A 26,170-nucleotide genomic window follows, 5' to 3' on the forward strand; every position below is an offset into this window, starting at 1 on the left:
CTTTGAGCTTTCCAAGGTCTTGACTCCCCCATCAGCCTGGAGACCTCCTAAGGGCTATGCTTGACTCCCCTCATCAGATCAGTTCTGTTCCACAACATTTTCTAAGCCGTGCTAAGCCCAGCGCTAGAGCCGAGCCCAGACAGGGAGTCTGGGGGCTTCAGGAAAAATTGTTCCTGAATGGGGTCTTGAAGGAGGAGTAGGAGTTACCAGGTGGAGCCCAGACTCTCCCTGAGTCTCCAGCACCTCTGGGTACAAGATGGGCAGTCCCTGATGAGAGAGGGACCTCCCCATTTCCCCACCCCCCAACCGCCGCTGAGCTACCCAGCCCTCGAAGCTTCTAGAGGCTCCACCCGGGGTCTGCCACCCCAGCCAGCCACCCTCCCTCAGAGGCCCCAGTTTCTTTCCCTCCCTCCTTCCTCCCTCATAGGTCTCAGTTGGTTGGGGATTCTGTTTTGGTTGGAAAGAAGAGGCGGAGGTGTTTGCGTGTCTGGCTCTTTCCTCCTTTCTCATTCCTCCTCCTTTCCTCCCTCCCGCCTCAAGCTCAAGATTTTCCTCTGCCAGCCTGGCTCCACTCCAGCCCCCGTCCCCTACTCAGGCAGGTGGCAGGATCCCACTAGCTCGCTCCTAGGGCTTCTGTGGTCTGTGGCTTTCCAGAGTATGCCCTTAATGCCTTTCGCCCCAGGGGGCGTCCCACGACAAGTCCTTCAGGGAGAGGCCATTCCCTTCTCCCTTCCTCCGATGTTTAAAACCCAGATCTCCTGGGAGGAGAGGCTGCAGGCCCACTCCAGGGCCTCCTTCTCTTCTAAGCGGGACTTGGCGCTCACCCTTTTCACCCTCTGGGCCTTGATTTCTTGGCTAGTCCATGGTCAATACGTCCCCTTGGCAAGGAGGCACATAGCACACCTTGTAATCATTTGATCTTTTTTTTTTTCCCCCCTTTGGTCATGGTTTTTGTGCTGCTTTGCCAAAGGTCTTTACTCCAGGCTTGGAGGGCATTGAGGTGTGGCTCCCCCCAACATCAACAGTGACTTGGAATGTGGAATTTACTTCCTCCTGCCCTTTCAAGACCCCAGCTGAGGTCCTACCACTACCCTCCTCCGTGGGGCCCTCACTGGCCCCCTCTCTGTCTGTCCTTCATGGCAGTGGGTATACAGGGATGAGGCAGATCCACAGCCTAGCCTGACAGAGCTCACTTTTGGCCTTGTGTCCTCAGCATTTTGCACTGTGCCTGGAGCCAGGCAGACACACAATGAACATCTGTTGAATTCATGGTTGGAGGAGCAGACACAGAAGTAGAGGGTGACATTATGAAGTGGTGAGGGTGAACAAGCTTCCAAGGGAACACTTCCCAGGGGAGGTAGAGATGAACTGGGTTTTCAAGGATGTGTAAGAGTTGGGCAGCCAGGCAAGACGGGAAGTGTATTATTCCAGGCAGAAGGAACCAAAAAAAAAAAAAAAAGAAAAGAAAAGAAAACCAAACCCAGTGCTGTGGAGTCGATTCCAACTCATAGCAACCCTATAGGACAGAGTAGAACTGCCCCATAGAGTTTCCAAGGAGTGCCTGGCGGATTCAAACTGCCGACCCTTTTGTTAGCAGCTGTAGCACTTAACCACTATGCCAACAGGGTTTCCGGCAGAAGGAACAGCCTGTGCTAACTCTGACATAGCACGGTGTGATCTGAGTGTGTGACTGGAGCTTAGGATATGTGTGAGGAGGTGGCCAGAGGGTAGGCTAGAGAGAGGGGGCTCAATATGGGCACAATCTACAGTCTAGGGGTGGCCACTTCAGCCTGCTGAAATGATGCCAGCAATTAGTCCCTTGGCTGAGTCCCAGGTCTTTGTGCTGCAGGGCTGCCCTTGGAAGGCCAGCAGGCAGGCAGTGGAGGGAGGGGAAACCAGTGCTTGCCAAGCTTTGCCAGGGCTTCAGGCTCTGCTCACCTGGGCCGAGCAGGTCATGGGAAGAGAACCTTCAGGCTAGCTGTGGTTGAAGCAGCTTTGTGATGGTTCATATCTAGTCTCTAAAATTTCCTGGCTGTGTGACCTGGGGCAAATTATTGATCTCTTGGTGCTGCAGTTTTCTCTAAAATAAGGATAATAGAATCTACTTCACAAGATTGTTAGGAAAATTAAACAGATAACTTGTGTGAAGTTTTCCTTTTTCCTCTCTTGCCTCTTCCCTTCCTCCCCCATCCTCTCTTCTTCTTAGCAGGGTTGGCCCTTTGGACTGAGACCTGAGTGCGACTTGAAGGACACGGGGCATCCTTGGCTCTGACAGCTCACCCAGAAATCTCTTCCTCAAAGAGGCTTGGGTTCCAATCCTCCCTGTCTAATATTCATTCCTGAGGGCAGTGGTTCTCGAAGTGTCTCTAACCAGCGGTGTTAGCATCATTGCCAACATTAGAAATACAAATTTCCAGGCCCACCTCAAACTCAGGGAATGGGCCCCAGCAATCTGGGTTTTAACAAGTCCTTCAGGGGATTCTGATGCATGCTCAAGTGTGAGAACCCAGGCGTTAGGGAGACTATATAAAACAAAAACAAAAAACCCATTGCCATCGAGTCAATTCCAACTCATAACGACCCTACAGGACGGAGTAGAACTGCCCCGTAGAGCTTCCAAGGAGCGCCTGTTGGATTTGAACTGCTGACCTTTTTGTTAGCAGCAGTGGCACTTAACCACTAGGCCACCAGGGAAGCCTATGCTCTTCCAAAATGAAGGGCATCTCAGTGGGAGGATCCTGGCCTTGGAGGCGGGGAAGGGTAAACATGTGAGTGCCTGTAGGGCTGGCTTCCTTGAAGTTACTTTGTGCCCATTGCTCAAGCGCCCTCACAATTGTTGTAACACTGTCTGTCTTGAAATCTGAACAAGAGGCCCCACATTTTTCTTATGCACTGGGCCTTGCAAATTTCACAACTGGTTCTAGGTACTGGTCCCAGCAGTGTTCCAGGTTAGCAGGGCAATGTCAGACAAGTTACTTTCTCTCTCTGAGCCTCACTGGTCTCATCCTTGCAGGGAGGTGACAATCTCACCCTCATAGGGTCCTGTGAGGATTGAATGTGATGTCTGGGTATGGCTCTTAGCACAATGCCTGGCACACGCGAGTGCAGAGTGACTTGCTGAGGCCAGCCCCATGCACACCTCTGGGCCTGCTGTGGCAGCCAACCAGGCATCATCCTTGGTTTAATGGGGCTCATGGTCTGGAGCTGGGAGACAGACAAGAGATAACCCACAGTGAGAAGTGCTGCAAAGGAAAAGTACAAGCGCTGCAGAGAGTCTAATGGGGGGATCTGACCTAGTTGTGGGGACGGGGTGTCAAAGAAGGCTTTCTGAGGAAGTGCCGAATGAGCAAAATTCTGAGAGAGGGGTGTGTGTAAACTCGGGGTTGGGGTGGGGTGGGCACACAGTCCACATGGGGAACAGCATTGTAATGTATTATTTTCACAGTTACTAAGAACAGATCTCTGAGGAGGCCTAAGTAAGGGGAGAGGGTCTGGGAGGGAGGAGAGGACTGGGCCATAGCAGCTGAAGTTGGGTCAGGAGGCTGCCTGGTGGGCTCATCCTCCTGGTTTGGGCTACTTCTCTTTAAAAAGCCCCTTGATAACAACACTTTATAATAGGAATGGGCCTCACCCAGGGGCCTCCTGGAGCAGCGTTTCCAGTGTGGCTTTGGCAGTGGGTGGCCACAGAGAAGTTATTTAACCACTTGGAATCTTGGCTCCAGCTTCAGCATGGTGGGAACAGTAATGCCCCCTCATTGGACTGTGAGAGAGTTAAGTGAGATGATTGCGTGACTCCTGCCAGTACGCAGCACAGCAGAGGTGCTCGGTAACTAGTCCTTTCCATCTTCCTCCTCCATAGCTTTGGAAGTGGGAGCCCCGTTTTGGATCAGGAACCTCTGGACCCACCCCAGGCTTGCTTTCTTGGGGGAGTTCCAGCCCATTTATTTAACTTTATGGAAACTGAGGTTGATAATCCCTTTCCTAGTGATGCGCAAACAAGATAAAGGACTAAACAACTTCGGGCACCCAGCAGCGGTGGCTCCAGAGACAGCTGAATGCCCACCTCTCTATACATTCTCTCCCTGGGGGAGGGGGCACCCAGCCTGGGGGTCCGCCTGCCAGTGGGTTCAATTAAATCCACCCAGCTGTGGGTCACAGAAGGAGCCCTGTTGGTGCAATAGTTAAACGCTTGACTGCTAACATGAAGGTTGGCAATTTGAACCCACCCAGCAGCTCTACGGGATAAAGACCTGGCAGTCTGTTTCTATAAAAATGACAGCCAAGAAAACCCTATGGGGCAGTTCTGCTCTGTCACATGGGCTGACCGTGAGTCAGAATCAACTTGATGGCACTCAACAACAACACGAGTCACAGAGGGGGTGAGCTCCCTGTTCTGGCAGTGTGGGGCTGTAGAAATGGCACTAAGTGGGATTGGGGCTTGGAGGTCCAGGCCCAGCTCGCTCAATGCTAAGAGCAGCTTTCATTTATGGAGGGCTTACTGCACATCAGTGCCGTACCACGTACTTTTCATGCATTAATCAAGAAAGGTGCTATTATTAATCCCATTTTAAAGATGAAGATCAGAGAGATTCAGTCCTTGCCCAAGGTCACCCAGCTAGTAAGTGGCAGACCCCAAAGCCTTAACCACTCCCCTGAACTGACCCCCTAATCACACACTGTGGGGCCTGGGACAAGCCCTGCCCTTCTCTGGGCCTCAGTATCCCTACGTGTACTCCTAGGGGTGGAGCCAGGTGTTCTGCAAGGCCTCCTCAGGTCCAGTATCCTGGAGTCTACATTTCTGGGAGGGCTGGTCCCTACTGGGGAATTGTGCCTTCATACTCTGTCCCATCCAGGCTGTTGTTGCCTTTACTATGTAGGAAATTACCTTGAGCCTTCTGAGCTCTGACCTCCCAGAGTTCCTTGGGAAGGAACACTGGCCTCTGATCCCTCTTCCTTACCCACAAAGGTGAGCTGAGCAGAAGTGGCCAGGACCTGTGATTTCTCAACCATGTGTGTGTGTGGCTGGGGCTGGTGGGGTTGGGGCCTGTGGGAGACCTCAAAATGGGAAGGCATTTGGTAGCTGCAAGGGAGTGACCAAGGTCTGTGTGGCCGGAGGGTGTTGGTGTAGAGGGGTAGGCCAGTGCGGTAGGAGGTGAGGCTGGAGGGGCTGGCAGGAGCCAGATCCCTAAAGGATTGTGGGGAGCTGTTAAGGAGTTTGAGGTAGAAGAGGGACTTGGTCAGGTTTGCATCTAGAATGATTGAGAACGTGCCTGCAACAGTTAATACATGGTAGGCACATAGTAAGCATTCAGTAACATTAGTTCTGATTGTTGTGATGATTTTTATTATGTCAATCATTACAAATACCCAGATTCCACTACTTACTAGCTGTGAAAACTTGAGTCAGTCACTGTCTACCTGGGGTTCATTTTTCCTCACCTGTATTGTGGGAAGAAAGGAGCCCTGGTGGAGCAAATGGTTAAGCGCTCGACTGATAGCTGAAAGGTTGGCAGTTCAAACCCATTCAGTGGTTTCACAGGAGAAAGACCTGGCGATTTGCTCCTGTAACAATTATAGCCTAGAAAACCCTCTGTCACATGGGGTCACTATGAGTCAAAACTGACTCCATGGCACCCAACAACAACAATGTGGTAAGAAAGATAATGAGCCTTCCTCCGAGGGATTTTATCGGATGAAAGAGAGATAATGGGTGGATTTCATCTAATCTCAGTTAATCCTGCAGACACCCAGCCAAGCAAACCCAGCTGGGTAGCCAGGGTTCTTGCACTGTATTATGTGCCTCCTTGCTTCGTGATTTGGGCCTGGGCAGGACTCAGTCACCAGCTCCAGAAAGTCTCGGCTGTAAAAACAACCCCTTGCCAGCACAGCGCTTTATCTTCCCAACCTCGACGTCGGCCTTACGGTAGCAGACCTCTGCCCCTCCTCAGGCTCTGGGCCCATGAAGTCTTCCTATAAGCCAGTGTGGTATGGATGGGAGTGTGAAGGACCTGGAAAAGGCATGTATCTTCTCTGAGCCTCAGTTTTCTCATCTGCAAAATGGGAATGGTGTATTGCTGCTGTAAGAAATTAGCACACACTTAGTGGCTTAAAACAACATTTGTTCTTTTACAGTTCTGGAGGTTGGACGTCCTAAAATGGGTTGCCAGAGCTGTGTTTCTTCTGGATGCTCTAGCGAAGAATCTGTTTGCTTGCGTTTTGTAGCTTCTGGGGGTCACCTGCATTTCCTTTGCTTGTGGTTGGCCCCATCCTCCATCTTCAAAACCAGCAGCATAGCATCTTCCAGTCTGTCTCTAACTGCTTCCATTGTCTCATGGTCTTTTCTCTCTCTGACTCCCCTACTTCCTTCTTGTGGGACCCTTGTGATTACACTGGGCCCACCCAGACAATCCAGGATAACCTCCCCATCTCAAGGCCCTTAGCTAAATCATGTTACCATGTAAGTTAACATTTCACAGGTTTCAAGGGTTAGGACATAGACATCTCTGGGGCCACTGTTCAGCCTACCACACCTGCCTTACCTCCTTAGCTGTGAGGATCAAATGAGACAGGAACTATGAGAGGCTTGCACTGTGCCTGGGATGTGGTGTCAGGGTCGCCATACAGCCTTTTTCCCTTCTCTCTCTGGGCCTCTCTGTCCCCATCGGTAAAACGAGCTTCCTTCCATCTCCAGTAGTCTGATCCCACGTGTAGTATCGACAGGCAGACTGTGTCTGAGGCCTAGCCTGGGCTCACGGGATGCAGTAGACTTGGGCCTGCCCTGGAAGCCCCATCGGCCCTCAGAAACACCTCCCTTCTCCTTCTCTTTCACTGGGGCAGGCTCCTCTCAGTTCCTGGCCCAGCCATGCATTTCCCATCATTTCCAGGGAAGGCTGATGGGAAAGGCTGAGCTCACTGCTCCCTGGGGGGAGCGAGGCGTGGAGGGAGAAGAGGGAGAGGTTGGCAGGAGCCGCCGGGAGAGGAGAATGGAGCGGGGAGGCCAGGAGAGATTTATAGCGGGAAAGGCCGAGGTTATCAGTGCTCAGGATGAGTGGGGAGAGGGTGGGGCAGGGCCTCCAAGCTGGGCCTCAGAGAATCATCAACTCTTCCCCACCCCCTGGCCCTGGCCCGGCTGCTGTGTTCCTTTTCCAGCTACCCTCACTTGGCCGGCCCTTCCGGAGAGGCCCTGGGCTCCAGAGGAGTGTGTATGTACTTCAGGGGTGGGAGGGGGTGTCACAGACCAGCAGGGGTGGGAAGCGGGAGTTTGCCGCTGGACAGGAATACAGGACTACTCCCCTGCCCTTCACGGGAAGTAGGCCATCTCAGCCAGTGTTCATGTCCCCTCCTCCCTCTGCCCAGAGAGCAGTCACAATATGCCCTGGGGCTGGTCATTTGTCTTCACTGTGGCTCACTTTTCTTATCTGCTAAGGATTAATAATACCATGATGGGATTTGAGAGAATCAAATGAGACAGGATTTTGGAATGATTCTGAAATGTACACGCTGTTACATGAGGTTATGTGTTATCTCGTGTGTACGCACACCACCGTGATGTTCTCTCTCCTGCCCTTTGGTGACCTGGCAAAATCTTAATCATCCCCTCAAGTCCCAGTTCAGATGTCACCTGGTCTCTGTAAATTTCTCAGCAGCCCCCTGTTCATCCTGGGTAAGAACTGAGCCACTCTCTCTTTAGAGTTACAGTGACCTTCTATTACCCTCTCTCATGGTGACCTTTGTAGGTTATTGTTTTACACATCTGGCTCCCCCACAATATGTGGGCAGTTTATTCATAACAGCCCCTCTCTGCTTCTCAGAGTCAGAGACAGTATGACAAAGGCACTGGGGAAGCAGGCTTCCAGGGTCAGGCCTGGGCAGTGTTACCACCATGGCAGTTCACTCCTCAGAACTGAGCAGGCCTGCATGACCAACTCCCATCAATCAGACTCACAAAGGTCTGATGTACATAAAAGCAGATGGCCAGTTCATTCAGGTACAAAGATCTCTCCATTTCCATGACGTGAACGTTCATACCTGACGTCTAGGGCCTCTGCTGATAATCAGGGCACCAAGGGGAACACCTTAGTCATGAGGTTTCTTGAGGAGAGTGAAATCTGAGCCAAGGGTGGAGGGAGTGTGCCTTGAGGGAGAGGTTGTCCAGGCCTTGAGGAAGCATATTCCATAAGCTTGTCCACCATACTCCAAGTTCTCCCAGGAGGTTCATATCCCACTAGCTACACAGGTATACCAAATACATGTTGGGGGACCGTGTGGCAAGGTAGTCAGGGTTCCTCCATCTCCTGGTTATGTGATCTCACGTGTGATTATTTAAGTCTTTTTCTGCCACTAGACTGTAAGCTCTGTGAAGACAGCGCCCCTGTTAGCATTGTTCTTCTTGGAGCTCCCTGGTGTGTCTTCGTGCACTAATTCTGCCAACTTGGATTACGTGCCAGGTATATGCAGACACCAGCTCCTTCATTAACCTCAACGTCATAAAGGTAGTAGTAGTAGTATCCCATCATCCAGGTGAAGATCCTGAGGTTTGGTAAGGTGACATCCCATGTCCAAACAGACACAGCCATTAATGCCAGGGTAGATAGAGATCCAGGCCCTGTTTCTGGTTGCTCTTCCCACATCCTTCACCATTCGCATGGTTCTTTCTGAGTTTTGGGGTAAGATGGCCTGAGTATTTAGGTTGGGGCAGGTGGAGCTGGTTCTGGAATCAATGGCCAAGGAAGGGGCTTCCCACACCCCTGCTTGAACAATGGGAGGGAGTTTATTTGAGGAGCAGCTGGAGAGTTTGGTGGTGGGCATGGGAATACTTACAACTAAGTCCCAGGGTATGGTCTGGGGACAGGTTTGGAGATGCCCTGGAGTGCTTCTCCCCTGCTCACTGCCTCCCTGAGGCACGGGTGCTCTTGGCTGGCTTCGCCTCCTCTGCAAGCCTGTGTGTTCTTGGAAGTAATGGAAATGCATTTCTCAAAAATGCTCGATAATTCAGCCTTGCCCGAACAACAGGCCGTGTCTTTGCCCATCACTCTCATCTCTCCAGAACTTCTCATACCCATTATCTCCTCTCAGCTGTCCATGCTCCTCCAAGGTCATGTGACCTTCACTGAAGCTGGTGAGCCAGCTGAAGCCAAGATGGACAGGGACCTGCCCAAGGCCACCCCATGAGCTGTTGATTGTCGTGGTGGCGATTAGTATTTCCACCACTTATGGGGCCCTAACTATGTGCCAAGGAGCCTTGGTGGCACAGTGGATAAGTGCTCAGCTGCTCACTGAAAGGCCGATTCAAACCCACCAGCTGCTCCGAGGGAGAAAGATGTGGCAGTCTGCTTCCGTGAAGATTTACAGCCTTGGAAACCCTCTGGGACAGATCTACTGTGTCCTATAGGTTGCTAGGAGTGGGAATCAACTCGATGACAATGGGCTAACTATGTGTCGAGGTCTCATTGAACCCTCCAGGCAGCTGAAGTACAGGGCAATAAAGCAACAGGCCTGCCTGACCCCAAGCCTATACCCTAAGCTACTTTATAAAGCACTTTCCCTGTGCCAAGTACAGTCTCTGCCCTGGAGGAGCCTCCATCCTAGAGGAGCAAACAGCCAATTGAATCATACCCTCTGGGAAAGATGGGTACTCACAGCCTGGAACACAGGCACAACTCCTCGGGAGGCAATGCTCAAGCCCAGTGCCTGGCACACAGTAGGTGTCGGTAAACTTGAGATCTCTCCTCCACGGGCCTATTCCATTGCAAGAAGGCTTCTTGAGCGCTGTGGTCAAGCAATGAGCCTCTGGCCAGTCCAGATAACCTTCTGAGAGCACAGGGAACAGTATGGTACAGGGAAAGGAACAGGGGCTTTGGGGACAGACAGAGAGACTGCACTGCCTCCTATGAGCTGTCTTTTTGTCACTTCACCTCTTTGGGCCCCAGTTTCTGCTTCTATAATATGGGAATAATGCCTTTCCCCCACCTTAGGTTGTCCTGAAGGTTGAACGTGATAAATATATAAAGTACGTAGCACATAAGAAATAAATAAATGGTCAATTTAAAAATAATTGCTACTATGTTTTTTCCTATTTTTTCTCAATTCGATTTCCTACATTTTTTAGATTGATAGAGCTACTTAGTCAAAAGTTTCAAAAGAAAGCTAAATAGGATTTTAGGATGGCTGATAAGCACACATTTTCCATCTGTAATACCACTTTTTTGGAGAACCCATTACAGGCTAAAATATACTACAGTATGTCTGATAATTAATGCATTTGGTTTGGAACACATTTAGGATAAACTGTATTTTTCAAAAGTATCTAATTTTAAAATTCAGAAGCACTGTTATTATGTTTTTATTTCTAAATTTATCCAGCAGATGGTTTGAGCTGTTTACATTTCTTATTTCCTGTTCTGTGACTTTGGGCAAGTTACTGAACCTATCTGTGTCTCAGTTTTCTCATATGTAAAGTTGGGATAATATGAGTGTCCACTTTATAGGATTCTTGTGAGGATTAAAGGAATTAATATGGTATTTAAAATAGTGCCTGGCTTGTATTAAGCATTCAGTAAATATTAGCTTTTTAAAAATGTATATAATAATTTTTTCAAATTGTGGTAAATATATAATTAACAAAACATTTTCTATTTTAACACTCTTCACATGTACAGTTCAGTAATATTAAGTAGTGCTCATCATGTGTTCAACCATCACCATTAACCAGTCCCGAAGTTTTCCATCACCCTTCATAGAAGCTCAGTGTTATTATTTCTTAATAAGAAAATACACCCAGATTAGGTTAGCAAAATCTAGTCAGGTTGCTTTTCATTCATTCATTCAGCCAGCTGACATTTACTGAGTGCCAGCCCTGCCTTGTTTGGGCCTTGGTCTTGTGGCCTGCTTTCAAATGCTGACGGAGCTGCTCCCTCGCTCTGATCAGTGGTCTGGGCTCCCTGGCCTCGGTTTCTGCCTCTAGCTCCTAGCCCCCAGGGCCCTGGGTGAGGTTGAGCTCATAAAAAGTGTCGGCAAAGCACTTTGTGGATCGATGCTAACTAATAGCTCCCTGGAGCTTGTGCTTGTAGGCACATGGTAGAAGCTGCTTGGGCAGGCTCAGGGTCAGCGCCCAGAGAAGGTCCATGCTGTCCTCAAGGCAGGGCCCAGGAAGGCTCTGTTATACCCTCTCCCTGATGCCTCCTGCCACTGTAGCCCGAAGTGGACACCAACAGAGATTTGAAGCTGGGGGAGCCGTTAGTGGCCACAGTGAGAAATGGGTTTGCCCAGTCAGGAGCAGGTCCAGCAGTAGAAACCCATCCAGGCAGCACATCTGGTCCCATGCAGACCAGAGCTGGGCGCGTGGCCTATCCTGGAAATTTTCTCGTCAGGGATCCCCCAGCTGCTCCCATCACCATCTCTATGTCTATGCCCTGGTTGGAATAGGTAGTTGCTGGCACATGGCTGTCTTAAGTGTGATACGGCAGCTTCAGTGCAGTTGAGGGCATGAATGGGAAGCTGGCGTGGAACCCTGTGCCAGGGGAGGATATGGGCGAGACTACCCTCAGTTCTACTCCAGGGGGAAGCACTTCTCTGTGTCTTACAGGGAGCTGGTCTGTCCTGGGGATTATGGTGGGGGTAGCAGATGGAGAATGCGGCTTCTGGGAACTACTAGTCTGATGGAGGAACCTGGGCCCTGCCTCTGGGAGAGACACACCTGTCTGATGGAGGGGACATGGCTTCTTTTCTCTGGGACTCCCTATCAAATGGAGGGGATATAGCAGACATAGCCCTCTTGTCCTCCCGCAGCTCCTTGTCTGAGGAAGGAGGCATGACCTTTGTCCTGCAGAGGCTTCCTATCTGATGGAGAAGTTGTGGCCACTCCCTTCAGAGAGACCTCTGTTTGAAGAGGAGACATGACCTCTGCCCTCCGGAAGGTCCCTGTTTGATGGGGGAGGCTCAGCTTGTCCTCTCACTCAAAGGTGCCCCATTTGCTGGCCTCTGCCTTTGGGGACAAGGAGTTCTGGTGGCACAGTGGTTAAGGTGCTCAGCTGCTAACCAAAAGGTTGGTGGTTGGCAATCACTAGGGGCTCTGCAGGGGAAAGATGTGGCAGTCTGCTTCCGTAGAGATTTATAGCCTCCGAAGCCCTATGGGGCACTATGAATCAGAATTGACTTGAAGACAGTGGGGTTTTTTTGTTTTCTTGGTTTTTTTTTTTTTTTTTTGGCCTTTGGGGACGCACTGTCCGCCTGATTCATGGGGAGTCCCATAGGAAATAGCCACAGAGAAAGTTGGGCAGAGTTATGGACCTGGCTGCTAGGGGTGGGGGTGGGGTGGGAGAGCTGTAGCAGATCCCCTATAGCAAGTGAGGCGACAGGGAAGGCTTCCTGGTGGAGGTGTTTTTTTATGGGACACTCTGGTGGACAGAAGGCGCCTGGCTGTGACAAGTCTCTGCTGGGGATAAAGGGTAGAGGCTCCCCCAGATTGAGAAGGGGAACTCGAGGGGCTCACTCCAGTAAGACCAGACTGTTGGAGTGGCGAGGGGCCAGGGAGACCCTCACCATCTGCCGTACTTGCTCAGGCCGAGTGCTGCCAGCTCCGAGACACCCCCTCCAAAGCCCGAGAAGCCCGGAGGAGGAGAGGAAACAGGACGCATATCAGGAACGCCTTTTCCTTTTCTTTGTAACTAACCCCCTGGCTTGGGGCTGGGGAGGGCTGATCCTGCGGGACTTACCTTGGCCTGGCTGCTGTGGCCTGGAGCCCCCAAGTCCAGGTCTCGCAAGGGACCCCCCCAACCCCACACGGCCCACTACCTCAGCTGCTGCTCCTGAGCTGGTCCCTTAACTTTGCTGGAACTCAGGGCTCGCATCTGTAAAATGGGGTAAGACTTCCTATCTGACTCACAGGGAAGGTTTTTTTTTTTCTTCTCTTTTTAGGGGATTTACAATTATTTTTAGGGAATTTATTCATTCATCCATTCGATGTACATTGAGCAATTCTTGTGTGCTGCCGTCCTCTGGGCAGAGAGTGTACGGGAAGGGCAGGTGTGAGGGACCTGTCCTGACTCTGCTAAGGAGTTAAGGGACACGTGAGTAAAGATGTCCCAAGGCCGGTTGGCATGAAGGTCAGGTCTGGCTGGAGAAGGGGGTCTGGACTTAGCAGCGTCTGGTGGTAGCTGAGGTGGTCAGGTGGGTGGAGTCATCCTAGAATCTGCTTGTCACGGACTCTGGGGAGGTGCTGCCGCCAGACCTTGATGACACAGCCAGCTGCGCTCTGCTCTGGAGGCTACGGAGGACTAGGCCCAGGGCAGGGGTAGGCCCACTCTGCCAGGGCCTCCAGTAGCCAAGAAGAATGGGCACTGAAATGTGGCCACTGGATTTGGTGCTCCGTAGGGGTAGTGAGACCTTCCGCATAGCAGACTGGATGTGGGGGTGGATGGGGGACATTTAGACTACAGAGGGTGAGGAGGGAGTAAGGTAAAGGTGCCCAGATATCAAAGAATGTGGCTAGTCAGATGGCAAGTTAGCCCTCTGCTGGCTAGAGGACTGTTACAGGAGTATGCTACACCTTACGTGTGGACATGCCAATGGTGTGTGTGGGCACTTGTATGGGAGATGTATGTGGGGTGTGTATGGTACTTGTGCATGTGGTCTATGTGTGGTGTAAACGTGTGTGAGACATATATGGTGTGTGGCATATATGTATGATGTGTGTTTGTGGTGTGGTGTGCATGGTATGTGGAGTGTCTGTGGTGTTTGGGCATATTGGGTGGTGTCTGTTGTTTGTATGGTATCTACATATGTATGTGTGGTGTGTGTTTTGTCTGTAGGTATATATGTAAGGTATGTGGTGTTTGTGTGTGTGTGATGTCTATTGGTGCACATGGTGTGTATCTGTGTGTGTGTGTGATATCCATGGGTATTTATGGTGTGTGGAGTGTTTGTGGTGTAAGTGTGTGGATATCAGTGGGTGTTTGTTGTTTGTATAGCTTGTATGGTATCTCTTTGTGTATGTGTGGTATGTGTGATGTCTACAGGTATGTTTTGGTGTCTGTGGGTATGTGTGTGTATGGTGTATAGGGTTTGTGCATGTAGCCATATTCAGATCCTAATTCCATACAGCATACAGCAGGCTGGTGCTGAGCCTTCTGCCTGGGCTGGAAACCAGAAAGATTCCACCGGTCTTGCGAATTTCCGTTCTCAATTTAGGGTTATACCCAATGGTGCATAGTAAATGTTTAACAACTGACCCTCCAGGGGAAAAGTTGGGGGAGAGGTGTAGCATTTACCAATTTCCATGCTATGAATTCTCCACTACCAACATGATGTCATTGAACATGGAGTTGGGAAGAGATGCACAGTAGGACACCATTAATTAGTGTTCCCAGCATGCAGATACTGGAGACATAAATAACCTCAAGAGAATAACCATGAAATGTAGTAAAATAATTAGTAAGTGATGAGTTTGAGTAGGTAATTCCCTTTGTACTTAATATAATTTATTTAATTGTAAGCTATATCAGGCTTTCTCAGCATCAGCACTATTAATGTTTAGGGCAGGATGATTCTTTGTGGGGGCTGTCCTGTGTGTTGTGCAGGCAACATCCCTGTCCTCTACCCACTAGTTGCTAGTAGCAACCCCCCTTCCAGTTGTGACAACCTAAAATAGCTCCAGACATTGCCAAATGTCCCTCATGGGGCAGATTCAGCCTTGGTTGAGAACCACTGGTAATGGCTGTGTTTGACGACCAGCTCACAAACTTTCTGGAAATATGACAGTGGGCTCATAGGAGCCTGTATGAACCAAGTTCAGCACACCGGAGGCATCACATCTGGTTCAATATAAAGTGTAGGTTTCCCCTCCCCCCCCCCACAAAAATTATTCCTCAGGAAAGAGGTGGCTGCTTTAAGTCTTAGCTTTTAGTCTGTATAGAGTCCCTCATCACAGAGGTCTATGTCAGTCCCTGACTTTGATCCAGAGTGGTTGACACAGAGCCAGTAGATGTTCAGCCATATTGGATCTGTTCTGACATTTCATGTATTGGGAGAATGGGGGAAAAATAATGTTTCTGAATTAATATCTTATTTTAATCTAATGTTATTCTATACCCCTAAAAGTTTGTATGTTCAAATGGACAAAAAAACAAAAAAAGCATAAAAACCTTTAAATCTTTCCACTGGGAAGATAGTGGAGGCCTCTAATGGGCTTTTACTGAGGCTGTGTGTTAGCCATGTCTCAGCTTGGCTGTGAGGCTGTCTGCCTCTGCCTTGCTACTGGGCCCAGGCCCTACTTATTCCCAGCTTCAAGCTCAGGGCTTGGCTCTAGTTCATTCATTCATTCATTTGGAGTGTTTATTAAGCACCTATTATGTACCAAGGATAGGGGCAGTGGTGGTTCAGCGGTAGAGATCTCACCTTCAAGTGGGAGACTTAGGTACAATTTCCAGCCAATACACCTCGAATGCAGCCAGCATTGAACTGTCAGTGGAAGCTCAAGTGTTGTTACGATGCTGAATAGATTTTAGTGGAACATCCAGACTAAGATGGCCTGGAGATCTACTTCAGAAAATCAGCCAGTGAAAACCCTATGGATCACAAAGGTCCAATTTGCAACCAATCATGGGAACGGCACAGGACCAGGCAGTATTTGCTCTGTTCTGTTGTGCATGGTGCTGCCATGAAGCAGGAGTGACTTGACAGCAGCTAACAACGACACGTACCAAGGCAAATAAATGCTGAAATAGAGACAGCTCCTGTTCTCTGGAGGTGGTTATTCATTTCAGTTCCAAGGCCACGCACTGAGGAGCAGCCATGTGTAGGCCTCTTGTGGATGCTAAGGGGGCAGAGGGGTAGAATGGAGGAGGGAAAGGTGCCTACTGTGTGCCTGGAGCCAAGTTCAGCACATAGTATCTGCCATCTCATTTCCTTCTCCCACTATGCTTTTGAGGGAGGGTTTGTGTATCTGTGGAGTGTCTGCCTCCCCACTCCAGAGTATAGGTACTCTGGGGACAGGGCATGGGGCCTGTATCTCCTTGAGGGAGGAACAGTGCCAGGTCCAGGGGTTTGAAAAATAAATAAAAGGAAGGAAAAATGAGCGGGCGGAAATAAGGGAGGGAGGGAGAAGGAAGGAAAGGAGAGAGGGAGGAAAGGAGGGAGGCAGAAGAGAAGGAAGGAACGAAGGAAAGAAGGAAGGGAGAGAGGTGGAACAAGCAAAGCCCCATGGAAATTCAGAGGAATCAGAGCAAGGGGACTTAAAGCTGAGCAGTCAAGGAAGGCTCCTTGGATGAGGTGACATCAGGAAATGTGGGAAGGATTGCAACTGGGAGAACTGATGGGGAGGGTAATCCAGAAAGAGAGAATGGCAAGACATATTTTTGGAAGTTTCCAGAATGTGAAGGTCTAAAATGGAAGGAGAACATCACACACTGTTGTTTTCCACTTGAGACAGGGAGGGAGACAGACACTTATGAAAACTTTTTTGTCTCCGTAGGGGGTGGAGGGCATAACATCTCCCACCTTCAAAGCCTTCTGGTCCAGAGGACATTTGGGCGAGAACTCTCCCCTGGGCCCAAGGTGGGAGAAAGTGCAGAGCATTGATTGTGGTAATGACAATAACACTAACAATTATAATATCAACAGCATCAACCAAACAACAAACAATCTGTTGCCATCAAGTCGATTCTGACTCATAGCCACCCTAAAGGACAGAGTAGGACTGCCCCATAGAGCTTCCAAGGAGTGACTGGTGGATTCCAACTGCCAACATTTTTGGTTAGGAGCTGAGCACTTCACCACTTCGCCCCTTGGGCTCCTCAACAGCATCAGCTTCCCTTTATTGATTCTCTACTAGGCACCCCCAGCCTGTGGGGTAGATATCACCCCCATTTTCTAGAGGAGGGAAACAGCCTTAGAAAGGATAGGAAACTCGCCAAGATCACACAGGACTCCCGCAGTGGCTGCTTGCTCCAGGGTCTGTGCTCATTCCTCTGCCAGCAACCCTCCCTTCCTGCCTCTCCTCCCTCTGGGAAGGCTCTCAAGAGCGTTCAGGTGCGGTCTGTGGGCCCTCTGGGATTCAGCTGCCAGCCTGCTCGCTGATATTTTTATTAGCCTTTGATTTTCAGATCTCCACTTCATGGGTTACCAGAAAATGGGCCAAGCTCCTTTAAGAAAACTTCCCCTAAAAAAAAAAAAAAAAGGAAAGGAAACTTCCCCTGTGTTCATGGGCTCATGTTGGCTATTCTTCCTCACTTTTCACCTCTTGAAAATCTTCACAAACATGGATCATGGCCAGAAAAATGAAGATGTAAACATGGGCAGGAGGCTTGAGGAATTGCTGTTTGATTAGAAGCCTATGAGAAGCCCAGGGTCGAGGAGCCCAACAACACCAAACCCCCCTGAGCTGCCACCCCTAACCCCTCAGGCCTGCCTGACACCCTGTGCCCAGGGAGCAGTGTACATGCCCAAGGGAGCCATGGCGGAATTTTGAGCAGGGATGTGACAGGAAAGGGCAGCAGGGCTGTGTGACATTGGCACACCAACTAGTCTCTCTGAGCCTGAGTTTCCTGGCTCTGGGGCGAGACTCATCTCTCCCTTGGGCTCTGACTTCTGTGTCTGGGAAGTGAAGGAAATAACACTACACTCCCCAATCCGTGAAATGGGGTTGACATTTCCTGTCTTCCTGTCTCCTTTCCTCCCCCTGGGCCGCCCTGAGAGCCAGGTGCACTAATGGCGGGTAAACAGGCAGGCATTGTTCTGACACAGGGAGGGCTGTTAAATTCTGGCAGAGCAGGCAAGCCTGTACACAAATAACTCTGCTACCAGGGAGAATGTGATAGGGACCCAGAAACCTCTTTGCTGCCATAGCCACCTGCTCCTCACACCTCCCTGCTCCCTGATGGCTGTTCTCACACCCGGGAAAGTGGGTCAGAATGTAGGGCGCCTGGCTGTACCCGAGAGTAAATACCCCCTCCAGGGTCCCCCACCTCACCCAGTCAATCCATGACTATCATCAGGACAGGGACGGCTTAACTGGTAAGCACAACTCTGTGATAAAACCTGTGTGAAATCGTGCACTACAGATTAATAAGTAAACACAATTAAGCCGTGTGTACCTTGCTTATTGGGTAATCCACTGCATCAGGGCAGGGCTGGGGGAAGTTACGGGGTCGGGGACATCTCTGTGACTAAAATAGCGTCCTGGCTAGTCAGTTTTCCTCCCCTCAAATGCCCATGGGTTTCCATTGTCTTGTGGGTACAGTCCAAGTTCCTTAGCCTGGCATTCAAGGCCCTTCACAGCCTCCTGTAGGCACCTAGCTGCCCCCCCCAAAACAAACCCATTGCCACTGAGTCACTTCTGACTCATAGTGACCCTATAGGACAGAGTAGAACTGCCCCCGTATGATTTCCAAGGAGTGGCTGGTAGATTCAAACTGCTGACCTTTTGGTTAGCAGCCGAGTTCTAAAACCACTGAGCCACCAGGGCTCTGGCATCTAGCCTGGGGCCCGGCATATAGAGGCACTCAGAGACTGTTCGGGGAGTCAGTGGACCATTCCCTAGTCTAGCCTCCTCTCCTGGTGCTCCTCCCAGGCACTTGGGACACACTCCAGTCATACCTGCCATCGCCAAGTGCCAGTAAACTCAGTTAACCTCCCCAGGTGATGGCCTGCAATACTGTCACCTTTTTGACACCTCTGTGTGTTCCTCAAGGCCCCCCTCTTTAGCTACCTCCCCTCTTGTAGCCTTTCCTGACTCTCCAGTTAGAGCTACACAATCTCAGCTCTTGCTGGCAATGTTATGAGTGGTTAAATGTGTGGTTTCTGGAGCCAGACTGCCTGGGTTCTGATATCTAGCTCTGTCCCTTACTAGCTGTGTGACTTTGGGCAAATTACTTAACCTCTCTGGGCCTCAGTTTCCCTCATCTGTGATATGGGGATGATAGTAGTACCTTCGTATAGGGTTGTCGGAGAATAAATGAGCTAATATTTGTGACATACTTAGAGCAGTAACTGGCACCTGGTTTCTCTCCTGGATGAGTTTTCTGATGTTGACCGAAGATTGAGTAACTATCTTAAGGTCTTCCCACATTCACTGCATTCATAACATTTTTCTCTACCGTGAATTTTCCAGTGCACACAAAGGAATGAATTGTTACGTTACGTGCTCTCTCAACCCTTTTTTTACTCTCTCAACTCACGGATGGTGGCTCTGCATTCATGGGTAGTCTTTCCCGTATTCACTTTCAGAAGTTGAGTAAGACGTGTTTTGTCTAAGTGATTTCTCACAGGTAGCCCATTCATGGGGCTTTTTTCCTGTATGAGCTTTTTTATACTGGCTGTGTGACTTTGGGTAAATTATCTAGGGTCTCTGGCTGTCAGGTTTCTACTCTGAAAAATGAGACTATTTCAGTGGAATAATATAATGACTCAACATGCAGGCAGTGCTCAGTGCAGTACCTGGCCCACAGGTAGAGTGTAATTCACAGTGGCCGTCGTTCTTGGTGGGTTTCTCTAACTCGGCTTTATCGTGGTCTTTTGGTCAATGGACACCATAGATTGTTTATCTTAGTGCCCCCAGGGCCTGACACTATTAGGGGCTGTGTGAACATTTGGTGGGTAAGTGAATGAATAAATGGGGTAGCTTTATTGGTCAAAGCTGAGCAGAGGCCAGGATTGGGTGCATCAGTTGTTCTTCTGGCTTTGCCTGATGTGTCTGGAGCACTGCTCCTATGAAACATTTTCTAATCCCTGTGCCCATCGATCTTGACAGGGAAGGGAAGTTTAGATAGAAGAATAAATCCCTGGAGCCCAGTTACCCAGAAAAAAAGATCACCACCATCTTTCCTCACTCTTGGTTACCACAAATGGATGGCTTTCACAAACAGAAATTTATTTTTTTTTCACAGTAGAGGGGCTAAAAGTCCGAATTCAGAGCGCCAGCTCAAGGGGAAGGCTTTCACTCTCTGTCAGCTCTGGAGGAAGGTCCTCGTCTCTTTAACTTCTGCTTCCTGATTCCTTGGAGATCTTTGTGTCTTGGCATCTATCTTACCCCATCTCTGCTTCTCTGGCTTGCTTGTCTAATCTCTTTTATATTTCCAAAGAGAGTGACTTAAGACATGTTGTTGGTGTTGTTAGGTGCCGTTGAGTCAGTTCTGACTCGTAGCGACCCTGTTGCACAACAGAATGAAACGCTGCCCGGTCCTGCGCCATCCTCACAATTGTTGCTATGCTTGAGCCCATTGTTGCAGCCACTGTGTCAATCCATCTTATTGAGAGTCTTCCTCTTTTTCACTGACCTTCTACTTTACCAAGCAAGATGTCCTTCTCCAGGGACTGATCCCTCCTGATAACTTGCCTAAAGTATATGAGACTTAGTCTTGCCACCCTTGCTTCTAAGGAGCATTCTGGTTGTACTTCTTCTGAAACAGATTTGTTCATTCTTTTGGCAGTCCATGGTATATTCAATATTCTTCGCCAACACCACAATTCAGAGGCATCAATTCTTCTTCGGTCTTCCTTATTGTCCGGCTTTCACATGCATATGAGGCGATTGAAAACACCCTGGCTTGGGTCAGCTGCATCTTAGCTCTCAAGGTGACATCTTTGCTTTTCAACCCTTTAAAGAGGTCTTCTGCAGCTGCTTAAGACATGCTTTACACTAATCTTGTCTCATTAACATAACAAAGACAACCCATTCCCAAATGGGATTATAACTGCAGACATAGAGGTTAGGATTTGCAACACATATTTTGGGGGGACACAGTTCAATAACATTTTCCTAGCCCATTCATTAACAACACGACCTGTATTTATTTACTGAGCACCCACTGTGTTACTGGTGCCACGCTATGCAAGTGAGATCTCTACCCTTATTTATTAGTGAAGCAGAGGGATAATAAACAGACCATTACAGAAGTGTGGGAAGATCTACGATAGGGGACACACTGGGTATGGGAGTTGGGGCAGCACCAAACCTGGACGTGGGGGGCAGTCAGGGAAAGCTTCCTGGAGTGAGCTGAGCATAAGATACAGCACAGTAATTACAATAGCTGGCATAATAGACCTGGAGAGGAATATGAGGAATCACAGAAGAGTGGACTCCGGCCTGTACAATCACAGAGCCAGAGATTCTTCTCTACTTTAGTGTATTTTGTTTTTCCAGACTCTCTTTCACCAAAGACTTGAGACATATCTTGTTTGGGAAGTGCCAGCATCTTTATAATATAATTCACGCTCATTGCACAGCACAGAAAAATAAGAGGTATAAAGAAATGGGGGGCAGCAGTCATCTTCAACCTGTTCATATTTAGGCACCTTTCCTTTCATTCATTCTTTCTTTTCTTTATTTTACTTTTTAAAATTGAGATAATTTTATACGATAAAATTAACTTTTAGAGTGTACAATTCAGTGGCTTTTAGTATATTCACAAAATTGTGCCACATCACCACTATCTAATTGCAGAACATTTTTATCACCCGCAAAAGAAACTGTATACCCACTAGCAATCACTCTCCAGCTCCCTCTTCCCCCAGCTTCTGGCAATGAGTCTGTTTCTAGGAATTTGCCTATTCCGGACATATTGTATAAACAGAATCTTACAATGTGAGACCTTTTTATGTCTGGCTTCTTTCACTTAGCGTAATGTTTTCAAGCTTCACTCATGTTATAGGATGAATCAGTACTTTATTCCTTTTTATGGCTGAATAATATTCCATTGTATGGATATATGATTTTTAAAAAATACATTCATCAGTTGATAGACATTTGGGTTATTTTTACTTTTTTAAGGACGAGGGGGCTGTTATGAATAATGCTGCTATGAGCTTTAGTGCAGAAGTTTTTGTGTGGATGTGTGTTTTCAGATTGGCTAGACACCTGGGAGTGGAATTGCTGGGTCATACGGAACCCTGGTGGCATTCAGCTGCTAACCAAAAGGTCAGCAGTTCGAAACCACCAGCCCCTTCTACTCTGTCCTAAAGGGCCACTATGAGTTGGAATCGATGGCAATGGGTTTTTTGATTATACAGTAGCTGTATGCTTAAATTTTTGAGGAAATGCCTGTTTTTCAAAGCAGCTGCACCGTTTTGCATTTCTACCAGCAATAATGAGAGTTCTAATTTCTCCATATTACTGTCCTTGTTTTTGATTATAGCCATCCTAGTGGGTGTGAATGGTATCTCATTGTGGTTTTGATTTGCATTTCCTTAGTGACTAAGGATGTTATGCATCTTTTCAAGTGCTTATTGGCCATTTGGATATGTTCTTTGGAAAAATGTTTATTCAAATCTTTTGCCCATTTTTTAATTGAGACTTTTTTTTTTGTCTTTTTGTTCTTGAGTTGTAATAGTTCTTTGTTTATTCTGGATAGTAGACTCTTATCAGATACACCATTTGAAAATATTTTCTCCATTCTGTAAGTTGTCTTTTTACTTCTTTGTTAGTGACCTTTGAAGCACGAACATTTTTAATTTTGATGAAGTCCAATTTATCTATTTTTTCTTTGGTTGCTTGTGCTTTTGGTGTCATGCCTAAGAAGTCATTACCTAATTCAAGGTCATGCAGATTGACATCTATTTTTTTTTTCTAAGAGTTTTTATACTTTTGGCCCTAACATTTAGATCTTTGATCCATTTTGTGTTACCTTTTCTATATGGTGTGAGGTAGGGGTCCGACTTCATTTTTTTCCATGTGGATATCCAGTTGCCCTAACCAACCCCAGGCTGAAACCCCAATTTTTTTACCTGGTCCCGACCCTGGCCTGAGCTCCAACCTGGGCTGAGCCAGGATACTCAATTTGGCTCCCCAGCTACTGGAAGACCAGGCTTCCCCCCATGAGCCATGAACTCTGATGAGCCTGATTTTGCCTGCTGACTCCTTCTCCACCCCAAATAGTAAATTTGTAAAGTTACTAAGTTTGTGGTACTTTGCTATAGCAGCCAAAGAAACTAATACAGAGAACATGGAGAATTATGCACTAGTCCTTCAATGTTTCTGTGTGGAAGTGACACGTGGCATTTCTGCTCATATTGCATTGTCCAGAACAAGCCACATGGACATACAAAACTTCACAGAACTGGATAAATTTGATCCTCCCATATGCCCAGCCTTAGAGGAAAACTGCATATTGGTGAATATATTAATACCTACTACCTGGAATGCACACTTATATTTTCCATTCTATTCTATTCCACTGAAAAAACAAAAAAGGGCTAGCTGCAATACTTTAAGTTAATTTAATATTTAATGGATTGTGGACCCCTGGTTTGAAAAACACTGCTTTTAGAGACCCTCATGGACCACATGACATACCCTATGCACTGATTGACCCAGGTGTGGGACACCTGACCGAAGCTGTCCAATCAAACTCCTCTCCTGAGAATTTGGAATTGGGCAATTCAGCCAGTTAGCAGTAGGAAGCTGAGTGAGAGGCAGAGTAGAAACAGGGTTGGAGTGAGAGCCACATGCAAGCCAAAAGGATGGAACAGCAGAAAAGCCCTGAGTAAGCAGAGAGAGCTAGTCTACAGAGAGAGAATGGAGCAGCCGCACAGAGAGCAGCGCAGCAGGGAAAGCATGCAGCCCCAGAGGGAGAGGTGGAGAGAGAGAGCAACCGCCTAAGAATCTGATGGCTTCCCTGTTCCTGGCTCCAGCCCCCGTGCATCCTGCCTGCGCATCCTTTCCGTGAGATTTTTACCTCCTTACAGTACCCCCACCCCTTTTCTTGAGCTAACCTGGGTGGGTTTCCTTGTCACTAGTGAGCCTTAAGCAGCTAGAACAGCACTGGTATTTTTTTTTGTGTGTGTGGGGACCCAGCCTTGGTGCTGAGGATCAGGCTTGTGGGGCACAGAGGTGATTAGGAGAAGAAGTCAAACCTAGCCCTCCCTACAATTGGGAAGTTTGGGTTTGACCACAGTCTTGTGTGTTTGTTCTTGCTCTTTGAAGTGGACAGGCAGAAACCACAGGGGCCATCTATGTGGTGCTGCTCATGTGAGGTCCTCGTAAACTGGAAACACCCCCACGGGGCCTTTTTTCTGACAGTTCTGGGGTTGGGGAAGCCAGAGGAGTTTTTTCAGAGAGGGGCTCAGCCATGTGACAAAGTGGAAAGGACATGAGTTCTGAAGACAGCCAGACTCCAGTTTGCTTCTCTGAGCCTCAGTTTCCTCACCTCTGAAATGGGATTGTTGCAAGGATCAGCAGTGCTCTGGGAAAAATAGAGACGTGACTATGGCATAACATGCTCTCAGGGAATACAGCGGCTGCTGTTGTTGTTTGAGGGAGCCATCAGCATCCTCAGCTTCCTAAAGGAGGTGGTCCCAGGGGCTCACTGAGTGAGGGGCAGGCCACCTCCACAGCTGGCCATGCTTCCTGCCCCTGTCACCCTCACGCTCCTTCTCATCTCTCTCACTCTGCCTTTCATCTCCTCTTTTTCCTGCTCTCCTGTCCTCATTTCCCCTCATTTCTGTTACTCCTAATGTTGATTAAAAACACCTTTAGGGAAGCAGTGGCGCTGAATGGCAAACGCAGCTTCTGGAGGCAGGTAGACAAAACGGGGTCTGATTCCTGACTTGGCCCCTTGCTTGCTGTGTGTTCTGGGCAAATCACTGCCTCTGTCTGAGCCTTGAGTTAATTATCAATAACATGGGGGTTATAATACCCACCTCACAGTGCTGTTGTGAGAATAACACAATGCTAGTTCTTTCTTCCCTCCTCCCTTCTTGATTACTGCTCTTCCCAACTTGGCCCTCAGCACCCTCCTGTGGCTAGGGTGCCCCTCACCCCTCTCAGCCTCAGACATGCCCATAGGCATCCTAGCAGGTCTGCCCTCTCCTTTCGCTCAGACCTGGGGCTCCTAGGGGTGGAGGTGGGGAAGGACTGTAGCTTCTGGAAATAGCTGGGGTCCCTGTGGTCTGTGCCACTTCTACCATCTCTCTGTGGGTCCAGCCCAAGCTGGTTCAAACCATGTGATCTGTATTTTTTTCTCACTTTAGCAATTATCACACCCCAGCTGACTGTGGCATCTTTGCACTCCAAACACTGATAAATATTTATGAGAAGAGCCCAGGGCTCCTAGGGGAGGTGGGGGAGGGACATGTCAGGCCCTTCTTTGCAAGCAAGGCTCAGGCCCATCAGTGGTCCCTTGGGGCCCCAGAAATAAGAGGTAGGGGTGGACAGTGCAGGGGCTGGGAGGTGGTCTAGGGCCACCACCCAGCTCCCCTTCTTGGAGGAGCAGCCTGTCTCAGCCATGCTGGTGGGCCTCATTCTGCCTTGCCTACCTTGATGCCTACTGGCCTCCTGCTCCTGTTTGTGGCTGCTTCCTCTAACCCTCTCCTTGCTGTTGTTTCCATCTTTTATTTTCGTGCGCCAGGGCCTACCCTCTTCCTCTTTCCTGTCTCTCCTTCAGTGTCACCTCTCATCTCTGGGTCTCTGTCTCTATCTTCCACTTGTCTTCTCTCCCTGCCAATAATTACTCTGAGAAACTCCTGGCTAAGTGATCATGGGTAAGTGAGGGGTCCCCAGCCCCCAGACCCAGCTGGAGAGAGAAGAAGGAGGAGCTGTTAGAACCTGCAGTGTATGCTAGAAGGCAGAGTGAGGACTTTGCGGGAGTTGGGGACTTGTCTCTGCCTGGCTCTGTGTTCCCTGCTCTGCTCTGTGACCCTAAGCATGCACCCTTCCCTTCCTGGGCTTCGTTTTCTCAGCCAAGTAAGGCAGCAGTTTCCTTCATTCATTCAACTAATACTTATTGAGTACTTGCTTCCTGCCATTCATGAACAAATATTTATTAAACACCTGCTAGGTGTGCTGCCCGAAACCCTGGTGGCATAGTGGTTAAGAGCTACGACTGCTAACCAAAAGGTTGGCAGTTCGAATCTACCAGGCGCTCCTTAGAAACCGTATGGGGCAGTTCTCCTCTGTCTTACAGGGTCGCTATGAGTCAGAATTGACTTGACGGTAACGGGTTGGTTTTATTTAGGCATGCTGCTCTAGGTGCTTGGGATATGTCAGCAAGCAAGAGAGGCAAAGGTCTGTCCCTTATTGAGCTGACTTGGTAGCAGAGTAGACAGACAGGAAACGCCATGAGTAACTAAATGATGTAGCAGGTTAGAAAGTGATGAGTGCTACGGAAAAAAGAAAAAGTCGAGCAAGATAAAAAGGGACCGTGAGCACTGGGCGGGGTACAGGTTGTAGTCTCAAACAAGA

The 26,170-nt window shown here is 48.8% G+C and overlaps 1 protein-coding gene across 3 annotated transcripts in view; it reads left to right on the forward strand.

Annotated features, from left to right (window-relative positions):
• The window catches only part of ARRB1 (arrestin beta 1), an 87,197-nt gene that overhangs the window by 32,670 nt on the left and 28,357 nt on the right, over window positions 1–26,170 (forward strand). The window contains exon 1 of one of the 3 annotated variants that reach the window (XM_049889817.1): window positions 12,400–12,860. The exons of the other annotated variants lie outside the window; for them this stretch is intronic. Within the exon in view, the coding sequence (XP_049745774.1) occupies window positions 12,856–12,860 (5 nt within the window). The 5' untranslated portion in view covers window positions 12,400–12,855. Of the gene's footprint in view, window positions 1–12,399; window positions 12,861–26,170 lie in introns of those variants that run through there. 3 annotated transcript variants of the gene reach the window in all.

Source organism: Elephas maximus, chromosome 7 (assembly GCF_024166365.1).
Source record: "Elephas maximus indicus isolate mEleMax1 chromosome 7, mEleMax1 primary haplotype, whole genome shotgun sequence".
Taxonomy (NCBI): domain Eukaryota; kingdom Metazoa; phylum Chordata; class Mammalia; order Proboscidea; family Elephantidae; genus Elephas; species Elephas maximus.